The sequence below is a fragment of the Pseudopodoces humilis genome, chromosome 17, assembly GCF_049639895.1.
Source record: "Pseudopodoces humilis isolate 2021_Gansu_Grassland_sample_001 chromosome 17, ASM4963989v1, whole genome shotgun sequence".
In the NCBI taxonomy this organism is placed as follows: Eukaryota; Metazoa; Chordata; class Aves; order Passeriformes; family Paridae; genus Pseudopodoces; species Pseudopodoces humilis.
In genome coordinates this window covers 15,633,098-15,650,816 of record NC_142216.1, presented here as the reverse complement: position 1 = coordinate 15,650,816, position 17,719 = coordinate 15,633,098, and the positions used below count along the sequence as shown (strand labels likewise).

The 17,719-nt window shown below is 50.6% G+C and overlaps 1 protein-coding gene across 1 annotated transcript; it reads right to left on the bottom strand.

Annotated features, from left to right (window-relative positions):
- Window positions 1–12,262: 12,262 nt before the first annotated feature.
- On the bottom strand, window positions 12,263–17,719 carry LOC102105006 (protocadherin-10-like). Its single transcript, XM_088063611.1, has 4 exons — window positions 15,167–17,719; window positions 13,977–14,035; window positions 13,786–13,886; window positions 12,263–13,580 (listed from the first exon to the last, which is right to left on the bottom strand). The coding sequence occupies exons 1-4, from the start codon at window positions 17,651–17,653 to the stop codon at window positions 13,333–13,335; spliced, it is 2,895 nt and encodes a 964-aa protein (XP_087919737.1). The 5' UTR covers window positions 17,654–17,719; the 3' UTR covers window positions 12,263–13,332.

Genomic DNA, 17,719 nt, shown 5'->3' with positions numbered 1-17,719 from the left:
TTCGCTCCAAGCGCGGCGGCGGCAGCTCCGAGATCGGCATCGCTGGCGAGAGATGGAGCCGTCACCCCGAGCGGCTCCGGGCTCTCGCTCGCCCCGGTGGCAGCGGCTCTCCCCTCGCTGTCTCTCGCTCCTGTCGCTCGAGGTGTCGTCCTCAAGCGCCCCTTATTTCGGCTGGAATTCCTCTGTGTGGGGCTTATGGAAGGCAGGATTTTCTCACGTGTTGAGAGTTTTAGGGATATGGTGCCTGCTTGCTGGATTCTCCCTGTAAGGGAAGGCATGTCTGCCCACACGGACTGCGGGCAGGCGGAGACGTCCTTCAGCAAGAAACATTTTGCTTATTCCGCGACGAGAGCTCGTGCGATGACCACTCCACGCTCCCAGCCTTGCTCAGTTAACATAAGTGACATCCCAGACATTCCCAGTGGCCCGGGGGTCCCCGTTTTCCCGGGAGACAGCCGGAACCGAGCCCTGGGCTGAAGGTGATCTGCTTTGCCCAGAGCAGAGGTGCTGAACTGAAAATCCTCAGAAAACACATCAGGGAGGCACCCTTACAGGTGGAGGATAAAACGTGGAGAACAATATTTATGGGCAGCAATTAGCTCTGACCCAGAAGAAAAGCGGGCGGGGTCGGGGTCCCAGCCCAGGGGTGGGGACACAAGGCAGCCCCTGAGAGCGGGGTTTTCTCTCTCTCTCTAAAAAGAGCGTGACTTTTCAGGGAGCTGTCCGAGCCTACGAAGCTTGCAGTGATGATGCCCACGCTGGGCCTGAATCCCCGTTCTTTGTGGATCCATGCGGGGTCCTGTCCCCGGGGAGAGGGAACCTTCGTGTTGTCCCACCCTGGAAAAGCCGTGCGGAGATCGGGCACTCCGGGAGCCCGGCTGGCCCATCCCGCTGCTCTCCACTTGCTAAATTCATTCCCCAGACACCATTAGAGCTGCCACTCGAGAGCAGATGGTTCCCCTCCGTCCCGAGCTTCATCCCGGACAGATTGCATACAATTTATTAATAACCCAACAGATGCTCGGGCACTTTCCAGCTCAGATTATATTTCCTGACTGCTCAAATCCCGGCGGGGGGGGAGCTGTTCGTTTATCTTCCACCGCTCCTCTTTGTGCTTTACCGGCACCGACCCCACAAGGAGGAAAAAGGTAAAACTCTTGTGTGTGTGTCCCTGTCCTAATTCAGGGTATAAGGGTCTGATAAGTAAACGTGGCTTGATGCCAGCCTTGGTCCGGCCCTCCCAGCCCCGTGTCCGGGAGAACCACGGCTCTGTGCTGCCGGGGCCGCCCCTCTTCCCCCGGCACTGCACGGACGGGACCCTCCGGTGCTGCCGGTGACCAGCTCGGGGAGCGACATGTGATTCCCAGCAAAACATCAGGGATTTACGCCCGTTCATTCCAAGGATTGTGCTAATTGGGCCGCGAAGAGCCAGGTTGCCCCTCACGGAGCTGTGGGGATTGCTGTATGCAGGTGAAATTAAAACATCATCGTGAAAAAGCCCTCGACACCAACTCCCTCAGCCTTGGGCAGTTCGGTCAGCGAGACAGGCAGAGCTGAGGGCCGGTAACCTCTTCTCCCTCACGAACACAGCTTCTTAAGAGAGAAGTATTTGTATTTTAGGGAGGGGGATGTATGAGAAAATGTACAGGGCTTATGCCCTGTGAGACCCCTCCTGGAACAAGATAAAATGCTCTGAGCTCCAGAAAAAGCCATCACAGACCTTTCAGCAATGCTATGTTCAATTTTAATGTATAAAATGGGCTTTTCTTTGCTCTGTAGGGAGAAGCACAAAAGCAGCAGGTTGTTTATCCTACTGAATAAACTAAATGCAGGTCTCTGAGGGATCTTATGCAAACCACTTACCTTGAAACACAACCCCACGGGAAAGTGAGCTACGGAGAGAGGCATAGTTAATGTTTTACATCTTCAAAGCAGCATCCAAGTGCCTGGCTCAGCACCAGCTACCACCAGGTATCATGGAAGGTAGGGGCTGTGGTTGTAATTAGGAGTGCAGGAACCACTTTTAAGACATAGGTAACAGGATATTTGAGGCTGCAGTTTCTTGAAGCCTGAGGCAGGGGTTAACCCTAAAGGCTAAAATTAAGTTTTGAGGCTAAAGGTGAATTGCTAAAGAGGGAGTGTGGGGGACAAATGCATTTATTATTAGGATGCATGCCACAGTGTAGCTTTAAAATAAAAATAGGCAATCATTTCTGCTCAGTGGTAAAAGGCACTTCACTTTCTCTGAATGCAGGTGAGAGACACTCTCAGCAATAACAGCAGAAGAATATTAAAGTCTGTTACATTTTTCATAGCCCTTGACATTTGCAATATAATTCCACTTCCTTGCCTTCACCAAGCCAAACAGATTTAGTGCAGGGGGGAGTTTTCTTCAATTCAGCCTCTGTAAATAAAGTCAGAGAATGATGTGGTTGCAGGAAAAATAGTTCCTTCCTCGCTCTACAGCAAGAGGGAAATGATGGGAAGGGAAATCAGGGTATAAAAGCTGAGGGGGTTGTGTTAAGATGGCCAGAGAAGATGATGCAAGGGGGGTTGTGGGCTGTCAGAGACTGAGCTCTTTGCAGTTTCAGTCAGAATCCCTCTAATGCCTTGCACCCAAAACCCATTGCAATTTCATTTCTCATCCAGAGGTTCCCCTAATACCTCAGGTTTTCTGAAATGTCCACCAGAAAGGAAGTGCAGGGAAACTCCAACACTGGTACAGGTTTCCTGGTCAGATAGTAGTTTTTTTTATCCAGTTTTTAATGTTTTGTCCATTCTTCTTCATTGTTTCTATAATAACAACTACAAATACTATCCAATGGCAGAAATTTTTAGAGTTGTTTAAATTAGACAAATCTCTGCCCATAGTTCTTTTCTTTCACTTTGCTGTACACCAGGTCATGAAAACCATCTCCTTTTTCTTTCACAGGCCTTCCAAACACATCCTCAATGAGTTTTCCTAGGTCCCAGAATAAAGCAGAGAATGTGCAAAACCTGCAACAGCAACAAATCATTTTCTGGATTGGTCAATGTTCTTCAATCACTCACCACTTTCTGTCACTGACAAATTGTCGCCACAGTAAGTAAATCTTCTTCAGTCACACACACATTTTAAGGGGATGAGGTAATGATGTGATCTGAAGCTGTTTTGCTTCTTCCTAGACCTGACCTCCTCATTAAGAAACTCGAGAAAAGGGAAATACAAGCACAACCGAAGTAAAAGTGTTACAAAGTAGAACCTTGTAACAAATCAACTAAAGTTTTAAGGATTCACTTCCTACATTTTTCCCTTTTGTTCCCATTACAACTGCCTCGTGAATGAAAGGCTCAGCTGTACTATTCATTACTTGGAGGGAAGAAACTCCCATAAACACCAAATGGAATCATCCTCTGGGAGATCAGCTGGATAAACTTGCAGGAGAGAACTCAGTTGGGAACTTCAGCTATCACCAGAGTCAGGGCATGTGGAAATGTTTGGGGAAGAGAGAAAGAGGTGGGGAACTGGGGCTCACACAGCAGTTAATCCAAATAGAAAAAAAATGTTCATTATCTGCAGACTGCTTCTACCTGTACAGATTTCTAAAGAAGCACAGGTAGTGATGCAGGGCCAGGCTCTATATTTAAGACAGAAACAGTTGAACTATAAATGATTGCAGAGGCTTGGGCCATTTGGAAAATTGCTATGACCAGCTGGTCCTCTTACACGTCTTAAGTCATGCTACAGTCTTAGCTAAAACTCTCCTCTCCTCTCCTCTCCTCTCCTCTCCACTCCTCTCCTCTCCTCACCTCTCCCCTCCTCTCCTCTCCTCTCCTCTCCTCTCCTCTCCCTCTCCTCTCCTCTCCTCTCCTCTCCTCTCCTCTCCTCTCCTCTCCTCTCCTCTCCTCTCCTCTCCTCTCCTCTCCTCTCCTCTCCTCTCCTCTCCTCTCCTCTCCTCCTCTCCTCTCCTCTCCTCTCCTCTCCTCTCCTCTCCTCTCCTCTCCTCTCCTCTCCTCTCCTCTCCTCTCCTCTCCTCTCCTCTCCTCTCCTCTCCTCTCCTCTCCTCTCCTCTCCTCTCCTCTCCTCTCCTCTCCTCTCCTCTCCTCTCCTCTCCTCTCCTCTCCTCTCCTCTCCTCTCCTCTCCTCTCCTCTCCTCTCCTCTCCTCTCCTCTCCTCTCCCAGAACTTTCAGTGTTTAAACTCAGATGAATGATCCTGACAGTGTCACAGAGACTCTTCCTTCTGCTCAAGCAATACCAAAATTACAAGGCTGCCCTATATTTGAGGTGGGAGGCCAAAAATTTGGGTCAGTCAGCAGAGGCTGATGGGTGTACAGCTAATAAAAGACATGATTGGTGCAGGGCACATCCAGGCTTTGGGAGATTCCTGGCTCCAAATGAGAGGAACACAAAAAGATTTGCTTGATAGCTCTGTGGAATATTGCCCTGGGCTATGTGTTGTATGCAAATGTGATGCAAATATGGCAGTGTCCAAATCGCCTCGTTTCGTGCTGTGGTCATAGCAATGTGTTTGGCTCTTTTGGGTTAATGAAATGATGATTCTGTCATCACAGAATCCCAGAATAGTTGTGTTTAGAAGAGATCTCTGGACAATACTTAGCATGTCATGTTGTGTCCCTTTCCTCTGCTCAGAGCAGGTTCCTCAGGACTGAATCCAAGAGATTTTACTGTTTGTTTCTTTGGGATCAGCTTTCAGCATTTGAAAGCTGAAAAAAAATGGACTTATTTGAAGGGTTTTGCTTGGTTTGTTTTGATGGAGATGTGTCCACATCATCCTTGTTTCAGAGGCTTTTCTGTGTACATGAGCTTAAAAATGTTCCCTGTCTTTGTCAGGCCTGCTGCTCTCTGCTCATCTTTAAGGCAACAACCAGCTGTGTGTGTGCCAAAAAGATTTTACTGGAAAAACCCCATAAAGCAGCAAGCAATCCAGTTAAGCCAATGAATGACAGCACCACAGCCCCAGCCTAGAAAGCACTGAGAGCTGCATCCAGACTGATGCTTAATTTGCCACCAGAATAAATAAATAAATCAAGCCTTAAGCACCCTGAGGTTCATCAGGGAAACAAAAGCCAGTGCAGATTAGCAGATTCCTCACTAGTAACTGGGAGGAAAGAAAAAAAAAACAACTGGAGCCTCACTCACAGGCTTAGCCCTTGCAACAAATCCAGGCATTACTGTCCTCTATATTTTGCAAACTGCAGGATATCAAGGACTGTGAATTTCCATCAGCCACCCTTAGTCAGACTTGCAGCATGGAAAACTGTCCCTGGCCTCTAATTTATTTTTCTTTCTTCAGCATTTTGGTCTCTTTTGGACAAAAGCACTCTCAGGTCAGCCCCACAGGGAGATCTGCAGTCTCTTCTCTCTGTCCAGGGCTTTAGGACCAAAGGGCTCACTAGAAAGCTGCAGCTTGAGGGATTCTATAGCTGCTTTATTTGCTCTGGAGAATATCAGAGAGTGCTGTTTTCCCAATTTTTTTGTTAATACAAACTTCTTATCAGGCTTAGTTCACTGCCTTGTTTACCATTTCATGGCTTTTCCACTGAATCCCAAAAAGAAGCCAGACATACCACCCTAATGAAAAGCTCAGCATGTAAAGTGAGAATTTATATTTCAGTTCTTGCCTTTGCTATTGGTTTTACAAGTGATTGCTCATCAGAAACCAATTACCCCAGAAAGACTTGGGTTTGGGTCCCTACTGGTGTTAGCAGGATGAATAGCCTCATTTACAGTCTCTCAACTGGAAAACAAAAAGTAATGATAATAAAAAAAAAAAAAAAGTATTTTCTAATTCTCTCTGCCTCCATTGTAATTCACAAGAAAATTAAACTAATAACTCTCTCTGTGAGTGTGTTATGCAGATGCCGGGAGTCAGGGATAAATGTATGAAACTATCCCAGGGAAAATCCCCCGGGAAGGAACCTCTGAGCAGACAACTATTACGCCTTGCAACACTCAGAGCTTCTCCAGCAATGCAATCTGTGCAGAGAGGAGGCTCTTTCAATTTCCTTTCTTCTCCCTCCCCCCTTTTTGGTTGAATTCCACTTGCAGGCAGCAAAAACTTCCATGATTTTTTTGCTGGGCTTATTTCCCACTCCATCTCCATTTCCCATTTGCATATAGAGGCCCCTTCATGAAAATAATTCTCCATGCCAACAGAATCAAGCTCTTCAGAAGTGGTTCCCAGAGTGGTCTTTCTTCCTAATACCTTCAGCAACCAGGCAGGAAGGCTCAGGGGGGTGACACGCTGTGTTGCCAAGCTCTGTGCTGTGATTCATCCCTGCAGCTCACATCCAAGGTTTTAATTCTTTTTTTATTTTTTCTGTTTTTAATAATTTTAAAGAAGAGATTGCATTACAAAAAAAAAAAAAAAAAGAGTGTGTAATTTGTCTCTGCCCCATCTCCAAGAGAGGAGGAACAGGAACAAACTTCTAGCTCCTCCCTTGCAGGACTGGGGGTGTCTTTCTGGTCCCTGTGATTCCCTGTGTGGTTCCAGCCTGGATTTTGGACACAAGGCACGGGCACAGCAGATGGGATGCTCCTGTCCAGGTTGGGTGCTGGTGGAGCTGTGCATTGTGTGGGTAACATGGAGGGGGCACCATTTCACCAGGGATTTGGCAATTTGCAGCCAAATCCTATGGATACACAGGAAAAAATCCTATGGGTTTATGGATACACAGGAAAAGTGGAGCAAAATAGGGATACCTGGAAGTGATGGGGTCAGACTTCTGCTGAAAACAGGTTTGATTGAAATGCACTAGGGAGCTACAGCAAATATAAAATTTGGACCCAAAAAGAGGCAGAAAAAAGGCCAGAGGGTGACAGGATGGCTCATGTCACGTGGCACAACGAGCCAAGAGGACTCTTGGGGAGCACATTCAGCCCCAGACAATCATCCTTTTGATGATCTCCTTACATTCTGGGGCAGCTGGCAGACTGTTTTGCAGGGAGAGATTAAGAGGAAGGGGTGGTTTTGGTAAGCAAATGGATTACAACATTGCACTTCCTGAAAACCGGAAAAAATAAATTTCAGCTTTAGGAACTAATTTCAGGATTAAATTCCTAAAGTTTGGTCTGTCAGGGGATACTCAAAGCAAATGGCAACTCTTTTCCTCTGATTTCTGGTAAATGCCAGTGTCAGAGAGGTGCTGGGCATGTCTCCTCTAAATGATAATAAAGCAAGATCAAGAAGGAAACTGGGGACAAGATGGAATCCTACAGGTGGGATTCAACCCCAGATTAAACTCTTTACATTTAGATCCCTGTGTGGAGATTTAGTCAATAGAGACTGAACAACTGCAGAGCAAGGGCAGTGATAAATTAATCCTAGAGTCCCCAGCCTTCACCCTCAGCAGAATGAAAAAATTCCTGTTAGCTAAAATACCAAGAAATATGAACATGGATTTACAAGTAGACTCATCAAAGCAGTGAGGCTCCCCTGTGATGCTACAGCCTAAGCTAACCTCTGAATTTCAGATATACTTGGGCTGAAAAAGTCCCTGTGTAGGAATCTGCATTATTGTCTGCACCATGCTGAACTCCAGAGCTTTTTGGAGGAAGATTTGGATACAGAAATTGGGTGACTCACTGCAATAGAAAAGAACAAATTCAGACAGCTCATCTTTTTTTGGGTTCATGGAACAGTTTAACCCCAATTTTTCTATTTCCCATGCAGCTTGCTATCACAGAGTCTCTGCATCCTGGCCTATCAGAAATCCTACAGATGCTCATAATCATTTTCTTGATTGATGGTTGCTTTTCCTCCTTCTATTTCCTTTGTGTGATTTATTTTCTATGCAGGCAAAATGTATAGGACACTTCTGGAGCTATTTAATGGTATTTTCTCTTGTAGACATTATTGAAAAGGATGGATTAAATGTGAAGACCTTAGTGAACCTTCTGAGAGTCCTTGCTCTCTCTTAATTTCTTCTGCTGTGTTTTTTTTTTCACCTGTTGTTGCAGATATTCCTAGCAATGAATTAAAATAAATAACTCATCAGAAATGCCTGCAGATCCTCTGAATGTATTGCTGATAGTTGACTGCACAAATGTTTTATTTTTCAATCCGTTTAACATGAACTCGTTTGCCTTGCTTCCTGGCGCTGGAGAAGCACTCTGAATTCCGAATGCTGAAATAAAAATCACTGCTATTGTTTAAAACATGCAAAAATGTATCATTTATTCAAATGTAAGATTTGTAAGTCATTGAATTTCATGGGAGACGAATCATTAGTCAAAGTGCAGGCTGCACTAGGGGTCATATTTAATTTATTTTCAAAGCCTTCATTCGTGCTTTTTGGTCCAGTGTGTCATAAGTTATTCAATACACAAAGGTGTCTACTTATGTCTCAAAGTAATTAAGCTGATTAAGTCATATTATCACTAACAAGAAGCATTAATTCCACTTGAGTGAATGCTGCAAAACAGAGCCAGTGACATTTCCACCACTTAAACTGAAAACACATTATAAGCTAACTGGGAAGCAAAAGCTTCCCTGAGCCCTGGCCTGTTCTTCCATCTGATCTCTGTGGAGGAGTTGGCAAGTGATGTTTTCAGAGCAGTGAAAAAGGAAAAGGTGCAAAGGAGCAGAGAAAATCAGCACGTGACAATCATGCAGAGGTTTTTCAGTGTGGCAGAGGCTAAGTTATTATGACAGAAGCTAAAGGATATTTATTTCTATAAAACATCTACCAAGATCAAAAAGGAAGCCAGAGGAAGGGATCCAGGCAGGAACAGGCTGCTCTGATGGTGGGTTCAGGGAGACATTTAAAAGGAAATTTGGAAAGAAATCTGAGTGGATCTCGACCCAGTCTTGAATAAATTAAGGTGTGTTCCAGCATCATAGAGAAGGGAAGGGAAGGGAAGGGAAGGGAAGGGAAGGGAAGGGAAGGGAAGGGAAGGGAAGGGAAGGGAAGGGAAGGGAAGGGAAGGGAAGGGAAGGGAAGGGAAGGGAAGGGAAGGGAAGGGAAGGGAAGGGAAGGGAAGGGAAGGGAAGGGAAGGGAAGGAAGGAAGGGAAGGGAAGGGAAGGGAAGGGAAGGGAAGGGAAGGGAAGGGAAGGGAAGGGAAGGGAAGGGAAGGGAAGGGAAGGGAAGGGAAGGGAAGGGAAGGGAAGGGAAGGGAAGGGAAGGGAAGGGAAGGGAAGGGAAGGGAAGGGAAGGGAAGGGAAGGGAAGGGAAGGGAAGGGAAGGGAAGGGAAGGGAAGGGAAGGGAAGGGAAGGGAAGGGAAGGGAAGGGAAGGGAAGGGAAGGGAAGGGAAGGGAAGGGAAGGGAAGGTGCGGGAAGGTGCGGGAAGGGAAGGGAAGGGAAGGGAAGGGAAGGGAAGGGAAGGGAAGGGAAGGGAAGGGAAGGGAAGGGAAGGGAAGGGAAGGGAAGGGAAGGGAAGGGAAGGGAAGGGAAGGGAAGGGAAGGGAAGGGAAGGGAAGGGAAGGGAAGGGAAGGGAAGGGAAGGGAAGGGAAGGGAAGGGAAGGGAAGGGAAGGGAAAAAAGAAATTCCTAGCATCTTTGGAGGATCTAATTAACCACTGAGTGCCACAGACTGGGCTGGCCAAGGTCCAAGCAGAGGCTCCCACTGGTCCTCATGGATTTTAGCTCTGTCCTGCCAGCACCACACCCTCTGGGAGCTGAGAACCACCTGTACCCATGGCTCTACCCAGCCTGAGCCTACTGCATGCAGAGTGCTGTGTCCATGCTGAGGCTTTCTGGGGAATTTCCTGGCTGTTTCTTGATTCCCTGCTTGGCAGATGGGAGTAGAACTGAGCATCAGCCCCTCTGGGTCTTTCCCTCTGGCCTCTTTTCTCTCCTCCTCTGGATTGGTTTTGTCTCTCTGGGATACATTTTCAAGTCATTACAGAGATACAAGTGATGTTTCCATCTGAGCAGTCTATTCAGCAACAGCAAGAGCACAAACCCCTGTATGTGCTGGAGCCCAGAAGCGCTGTGTGCCTGCCTTGCATGGCCTGAAGCATTTTGCAGCCAACTGCACCACATGGCAGCTTTCCCACTGTCCTAGAAGCAAACCTCAAGCTGGCTGGCAGGTCCCTGAAAGCCAAAATTGCCTCTGGATCTCTGAGAGAGCTGGAACATGTGAGAAGGGCATCCAGAGAGTGTTCTGCTGAGCAGATCTCCAAAGGAGCTCTCATGCCCAGTGCATTACCAGGCTACAAAACCCAGCTAATGCTCATCGGCTGTGCAGGAGTGTTAGCACAGGGAGAGTTGTAAAAATAACTAGTTGTAGGGCAAAGACCTTGCATTTTTAATGAGACCCTGTCCCTGTGGGAGATCTTCAAAGGAGATCTCATCTTTTAGATGGACAATTCTGACCAGAGATGCCCTTTGAAGAGGGATAGTAGTGTGGTTGAATTAGATTTATGCAAGTCCTCTCTCCCCTAAAGCAAGTCCCTTTTTATTGTCCTTTTTATCAATATGGTGATTGAAATGAAAGATTGAAACTGAGCTCTTGTCAGTGCAGGTTTTCCTTCAGCTAAGCAAAAGCAGATACTGGGGGAGTGTGGGGTGTTGGGGCCTGGGCTGGTGCTGTGTTGCTCAAATCCCTTTTGGAAAATGTCTGAACTGAACATGCAAACCTGGGGGTCAGCAAGAAGTACTGACGTGTGTGTGTGTGTGTATCTATCTCACCCCATGGGCTGATGGTCAGGAGTAATCAGAGGACATGGAAGCAATTCCATGGGCACCACTGAGTAGGGTAGTAGGGATTAAAAAATTAGAAAATGCACTGGAGAGGGACAGGGGAGGTGACAAACTTGTCCCCTTAGTTGCTTGACCCCGTGATTTTCCGAAGACAGAGATGCAAAATATCTCTTTCAAATGCTTATGATTTTTGGGGGGTCAGCTTTGGGATCAATTTCCCCTTTGTGAAGCCACTCCTGGGAATCTGATACAAAACACCACTTTTGTGTGTTCATTTAGCTCTTGGATGCTGTGAAGCACAGGATGTGCTGGGTGCTTTTGCTGTGTGAGCTGGAGCACAGCGAGCAGCTCAGCCTCCTGCAGAAGGGCTGCAGTCCTCTCCCACTGCCTGACCAGCACCACCTAAAAATGCAGGGGAGATAGTGCCAGAGTTAATCTGGGAGGAGGAGATGCTTGCTGCCCTGCAGGGAGTCAGGTCCATTTGATGCTTTTATTACTTCTTGAGGCTGTTATTAATCTTATTGTATCACTTTACATAAATCCCTTGTTCTTTTGAAGCAGTGGAACAGGCTAATACTGTACAGAGGTCTCAGGCAGTAGCTGTTTGGGGTTCTTTTTTACCCTTAACACTCTCTGGAGACCCTTGAAGAATGCACTTGGCAGCATAAAATCCTTCATCCTACCGTCTAATTGGGACAGGGAATATTTCATCTACCCGCAGTCAGGCAGATGTGAGCTGGGACTGAAGTCACCAGAAAAATCCAGGTCCCTTTCATGTCCAAAGCTTTGTCCTCCCAGGCCCCTGACTCCCACGAGGCCCCTCTGAGTGCTCCCTGCCCCCTGCTTCCACTGAAGAGCACATTGCCCATAGAAGACAAGGACTTTTCTGGGTTAATCCCAAAAGCCGCATTGCAGCCTCCCCAAGCCAGCCACCGAGCAGGTTCAGGGTACGAGAAGGACAACCACAGCCCCACCACCTCAGGACTTCATCTGAAGGCCAAGTGCTTCCCACATCAAGCCAAGAGACATCCTACCTATCCATCCCTATCCCCTGGGAGCCAGTCCCTGCACCTGGCACAGGTCCAGGTTATCTCTGTGGCTCCTGAAGCAAGCTGCTTATCCAGGGGAAAGGGTACATTAACCAGAGAAAGCACTGTAACAACCATGATTTGTTCTGCCATTAGTGCCACATCCAGCCCCTCTCCCCAGCAGCTTGTGGATGCCCACACCATGATACAAATTCCCCTCTGGCCAAGCTGGAGCGTGGAGCAAGGAGCTCTGTGACATCTCCAGCTCCTTCTGGCCATCACCCCAGGGGGATTCTGAATCCAGGGAAGGAGGGAAGTGGACCTTGAGCTCCCAGAATCCAGGTGGGGTGTATAAAATGAACTCTCAGCATAAAAGGAGCTCTCTGCTCCAGAACTCAGAAGGACAGATGTTTTTCCTGGAGCTGGGAGTACTGCTCCAAGAGCTGTGCAGCAATCCCTGCTGTCGTGTGCAACTCAGGGTCAGCCAGGAGCCAGGGTGAGCTATTAAAATACAATTTATTGGTACAAATCAGACATAGTGAAACAAACCCAGTTTAGAAAGAGCTGTCATGTTCTGCACAGATGGATTCAAAATGAACTGTCCCATGACCAGAGCAATTGGCAATGGTGACAGACAGACTGGTGGACAGGTGCAGGGTGTACAAGGCAGGGGAGAGACTGTTCTGGGGCTGGAGTCCTGCCCTTGAGGGCTCCTGACTGCCAGCTAAAAGTTCCCAAAGAGAAACAGGGCACATTTGGAGATGTTTTTTCTATGCAGGTGGGGCCCCCAGTGCACCAGGGGCTCCTCCAGGCATTCAGGACTTGGGTAAAACAGAGATCCAAGTGAGGGCAGAGGCAGGAGGGAAGAGCCTGTCACCTGTGTTGGGGTCACTCCAAAGGCTGGAAACTTTTTCTTTCAGATGATGTTGCCTTGGGCTAGAGAGCTACCCAGCATGGGCTCATCTCAGGTAAGCTAGCAGCTCTTCTGGCCATCCAGCCCGTGTGTGCACGAGCTGTTCTTGGAACAAAGGCTGTCTCTGCCCTGTGCCCGGGCTATGCCCAGCCCTGCCAGTGTTGGGTCAGGGTTTGAAGAGAAGCACTCATGAAGGCTGGGTTTTGCACTCACTTCCCAGAGAAAACAGACACCAATTGCTGCTCTAGACATGCAACACATCCCGCTGGATCTCGGGGACAGAGCAATGGTCGCTGTCCCAGTGTGTAAGGTCAGGCTTGGCTGAACCAGGCTTACACTTTCTGTGCCTACTGGGACAGAGATACAGGCATGCAGCTCAGTACATTCACACAGCCAGACAAGACAAAGAAGTGACAATGTTTGCAGAGATGAATGGTCCCTAAGAGGACATGGGAATGGGTAAACTCAAGGCAGATTTGCTTAAATCTGGTCATATGGACCTCAAACAGCACCTGCTGCCAATACAGCTCTGCAAGATGAGATGGGAGAAATTCCCCCTGCCACCACCCCCCAATCCCTGTAATTTTCAGTCTCTCTCTCCTTAAATCCTTCCCACATACTCTGTTGAGCCACTCTCCCAGCAGCCCCACAAAGTCTCAAGTGGTCCCTACATGGGGGCGTGTGCTGTGGGTGGACCTGGCAGCTGAAATAATGCAGCAGATTCCAAGGATAGAGGCATCCAGGCTATTTCAGGTCGTTGTTGATAACCACACTGTCATGCATGTCACAGTAAGTTGTCATCTTCTTCCTCTTGCCAAAGGTGGAGAAGCTGTTTTTGTTCTCCCGGCCTGGGAAGAGGGGCCCATCCTTGCTGGAAAGCAGAGTGGGGGTGCCAGGGATGTAAACGTTGTGCTGATAATCCAGGGCTGGGTACAAGGGGCTGTAGTGGGGTGTCCACACGCTGTTGGGGCCTGCTGAAACCTTCTGAAACTCTGGAGAAAAGATGAGATTAAGGTCAAATCCACATGCCAGGATGCCAGTCCTGTGTCACCAACTTGCATCCTGGTGCCTGGACACCCCTTCCACCCACAAAACTTCAACACTGCTAGGAACAGAGCTGTGATGCCCCCACTGCACCTCCAAAAGCGACCAGAGGGTCTGGTCTGATCTTCCCAGCCCCAGCATCCCAAAACTAACCAGAGACAGGGGTCACCAGTGTGCACAGCCTCTCATGCTCCTTCTGGAGGGCTCTACGGATTTCTCCCACATCTTCCAGGCTCTGGGAGCTAGAGAAGAGACTGGTTCAAAGCTGTGTCAGACATAACCTCCCCATTCCCATATCCCACTTCCAGCTGCTTCCTCTGTTCCCCCAGTGCTGGATTTGGTACCTTTTCAGGGCAGGTCGCTGTGTGTCTGGAGGCAGCCAGTCTGTGTTGGGCTGCTTGGCCTGGAAGACACAGGGAAGAGCAAAGCTGGTTATTGGGATCCTCTGTCAATCAGCCCTGGGACCCTTTGTCAAAAAACCCAGCCCTGCCAGCACAAGGCTTCAACAGGCAGGGGTGCAGGGCCACATCTGCACTTTCCTTGTGCCCTTTGTGGAGAAGCAAGCAGCACATTCCTGTTTTGGGGAAACTGAGACATCACTGGATCAGTCTGTTCCCTTCTGGATTTTCCCCACCCTCCTGAGATATTGAGGTGTTTTTGGGCTTGTCCTCTGCCTCTGGGAGCATTAAGCCTGTCATTCTGGGGAGAGGCAGGTGGTTTTCCTATTTCTATTAATTTTCAAAAGTCTTTTTGCATGTGCAATGTTTACTTAGCCCAGGTCTGAGGTACCACATGGTGAGAGATGCAGGAATTGGCTGCATGCTCCATGTCCCAGGAGGGCTGCAAAAACTGCAGGAAAATTGAATTAAGTATTAGGGAAGAGAGTCCAGGGGTGCAAGGAGACACATGGTGAGACTCTCTTGGCAGAGTCTTGGGCTCTCCTCGGAAGGGCTGGTTTATTAAAAGTCAAACGTAAGTGGATTAGACGCGTCATCACTCTCCATCCTTGTAATCGTGTTTTGGAGAGTCTTTCATCAGGAAAATTAGACATTCCTCAGTTCAATACCTAACAAATGTCGACATCAAAATCCTGCCCCGAAGACCCCACTCGCTGCCTGCTGGCACAACCTGGTGCAGAACAGCAGCCAGGCCCGGGACGCCAGCACAGGGGAAGCAGAGCAGCAGTGATGCTCAGACTGTCCCAGTGTGAATTGCTTACCCACGTGAAGGAGGAGCCACCCCCACTATCCCACCGCCCCTAGGGCACTGGAGCATCTCTGTTGCCTCTAATGGGTACAAAAGACGGTGAGGAGGGATTTCCTCTCGCCTCAGTCGAGCCTGGCGCTCCCCCGGTAATTAGACCCGTCGGGAAGCTCGGTGGAGATCCCGCTGCCTGACGGCTCCTAATTCCCGCACTGATCAAAGGCTCCGGTTATTCTCTGGGAGAAGCGGTGCTTGGTTTCCCTCGTGGCAGAGGCTGAGGGAGGGGGCTGGGGGGACCTGCGGCGTGCTAAGCACTGCTGGGCATTGTTACCTCTTTGGAGACCTGGAGATGCTGGTCTGGCCGGGGCCGCTTCCCGGGTTCCTTCTCGTTGTTCCGGGGAGGGCTGCAGGGTTTGAGGAACATGAAGTCGCTCTGAGCAGACTCGGGACCAAGGCACACCTTGTAGCAGTAGCCTGGGGGGCCGCCCGCAGGCACATCAAGGCAGGTGGCAGCCGTGGTCCCTGCAGGGGGCTGTGCCGTCAGGTTGGAAGTCTTCAGGCCATCAGAGGAGGGTCTGGACCCGGGACAGCAGTGGCAGCGAGGTGGCGAGCAGCTGTCCCCTTGGCGGGAACGCCGCTCTCCACGGCAGCGAATGGCTGTGAGGATGAGGATGGCGAGAAGGAAGGTGAAGGAGATGGAGCCCAGGGAGACAAGGAGATAGAGGGTGAGTGGGGAAGATGAGGAGACCTCTGGAGGGAGGCTGAACTCGCTGAAGTCAGAGAGAGTCTGGGGCATGGTCTCCACCACCGAAAGCAGGAGGGACACGGTGGCAGAGAGGGCTGGCTGCCCACCATCTCGCACCTGCACCACCAGCTGCTGCCGGCTTGCATCCTGCTCCAGAAAGGAGCGGAGGGTGCGCAGCTCACCCGTGTCCGGTGCCACGCTGAAGAGAGTGAAGTCAGTAGCCTGGAGGAGCTGGTAGGAGAGGCGAGAGTTCAGCCCCGCATCCGCATCCACCGCCGACACCGTGCCCACGAGGTAGCCGGGCCTGGCCGATCGCGGCACCAGCTCGGTGGCAACGGAGCCATTGCGGGGCATGGGGGAAACGATGACAGGAGCATTGTCATTCTGGTCCAACACGAAGATGTGGACGGTGACGTTGGCGCTGAGTGGGGGGAACCCCGCGTCCTGTGCTTGCACCTGGATCTGGAAGCTGCGGATCTGCTCATAGTCGAGGGAGCGCAGGGCGTACATGTGCCCGCTGTCAGAGTTGATGGACACGTAGGTGCCCACAGGCATGCCATGGATGTGCCCATCGGCAATGGAGTAGGATAGGTAGGCATTCTGTTGGCAGTCAGGGTCTAAAGCACTGACAGAGCAGATGGAGGCACCTGGTGCATTGTTCTCCATCACATAGACGCTGTATGAGGGCTGGAGGAAGCGCGGGGCGTTGTCGTTCACGTCAGATACCGGGATGGTGAGGGTGCTGCGGGTCAGCAGGGCAGGAGAGCCCATGTCTCGTGCCGTGATGCTCACGTTGTACTCGGGCACAGCCTCCCGGTCCAGCGCCTGCGTGGTGACCAGCGTGTAGTAGTTCCGGAAGGAGGAGCGGAGCTCGAATGGCACATTGGGGCTGACCTCACAGCTCACACGCCCGTTGTCCCCAGAGTCCCTGTCCAGAACACTGATGACAGCGATCACAGTGCCCGGAGGGGCATCCTCCAGCACAGGTGTGGACACAGAGGTGAGGGTCACCTCTGGTGCGTTGTCATTGACATCAAGGAGGTGCACAAGCACCCTGCAGTGCACAGCCACAGCTGAGGGTCCACGGTCCTTGGCTTGCACATAGAGCTCATGGAGGCTGGCCCGCTCGTAGTCCAGGCGGCCCTTCAGCAGCACCTGCCCACTCCGGGGCTCTACGTGGAAGAGCTCCCGGACACGTGGTGGTGCGTGCCCACTGAAGGAGTACTCAATCTCCCCATTGGGGCCCTCATCCAGGTCAGTGGCATTGAGCTGGATGACCAGAGTGCCAGCAGGAGCATCCTCAGGGAGGCTCACACCATAGGAGGGCTGGTCAAAGGCAGGCACATTGTCGTTGGCGTCCAGCACCGTGACGAGGATGTGAGCTGTGCCTGAGCGCTCGGGGACGCCGCCATCGAGAGCGGTGAGCAGCACTCGGTGCACACGTTGCTGCTCACGGTCGAGGGCACGCTCCAGCACCAGCTCTGCAAACTTGCTGGCATCGCTGCGTGTCTGCACCTCAAGTGAAAAGAAAGCATTGGGGCTGAGGCGGTAGGTGTGCACAGAGTTGGTGCCCACGTCAGGATCCTGGGCGCTCTCCAGTGGGAAGCGGGCACCGAGCACGGCAGACTCGGCCACCTCCAGCACGTATTCTTGCCAAGGAAAAGTGGGTGCGTGGTCGTTGATGTCCAGCACCTCCACCTCGACGCGGTAGAGCTCCAGGGGGCTCTCGACGAGGAGCTGCAGGTGGAGCAGGCAGGTCCCTCCGGCCTCGCACACCTCCTCCCGGTCAATGCGCTCGTTCACAAAGAGGATCCCGTTCTCCAGGTTCACCTCCAGGTGCTGCCTGGCCCCGGCCCGTGACACGATGCGGAACCTCCGCGCTGACAGGGTGGACACATCGAGTCCCAGGTCCTCACCCAGGTTGGCCACGAAGGCTCCGTGTTCCAGCTCCTCCGGCACGGCGTAGCGCAGCTGCCCCCTCGCCGGGCGGCGCGACGGGGGCCCGGCCAACAGGAGGAAGAGGAGGGAGCGGAGGAAGAGCTGCCCCCGCCCGGAGCCTGCCCTGGCCCCCATGGCCCCGCGGCAATCCCGGGGACGAGGAGTCGCACCCGCGCCGCCGCCTCCTCCTTTGCCTTCGCC

Bases quoted from the DNA above. Each gene is read 5' to 3' on its own strand.
- LOC102105006 (XM_088063611.1), bottom strand. From the start codon at position 17,653: ATGGGGGCCAGGGCAGGCTCCGGGCGGGGGCAGCTCTTCCTCCGCTCC. The intron at 13,887-13,976 runs GTACCAAATCCA...GCTTTGAACCAG, and splicing joins CAGCGACCTGCCCTGAAAAG to TCTCTTCTCTAGCTCCCAGA. The intron at 13,581-13,785 runs GTTAGTTTTGGG...TCTTTTCTCCAG, and splicing joins ACTGGTGACCCCTGTCTCTG to AGTTTCAGAAGGTTTCAGCA.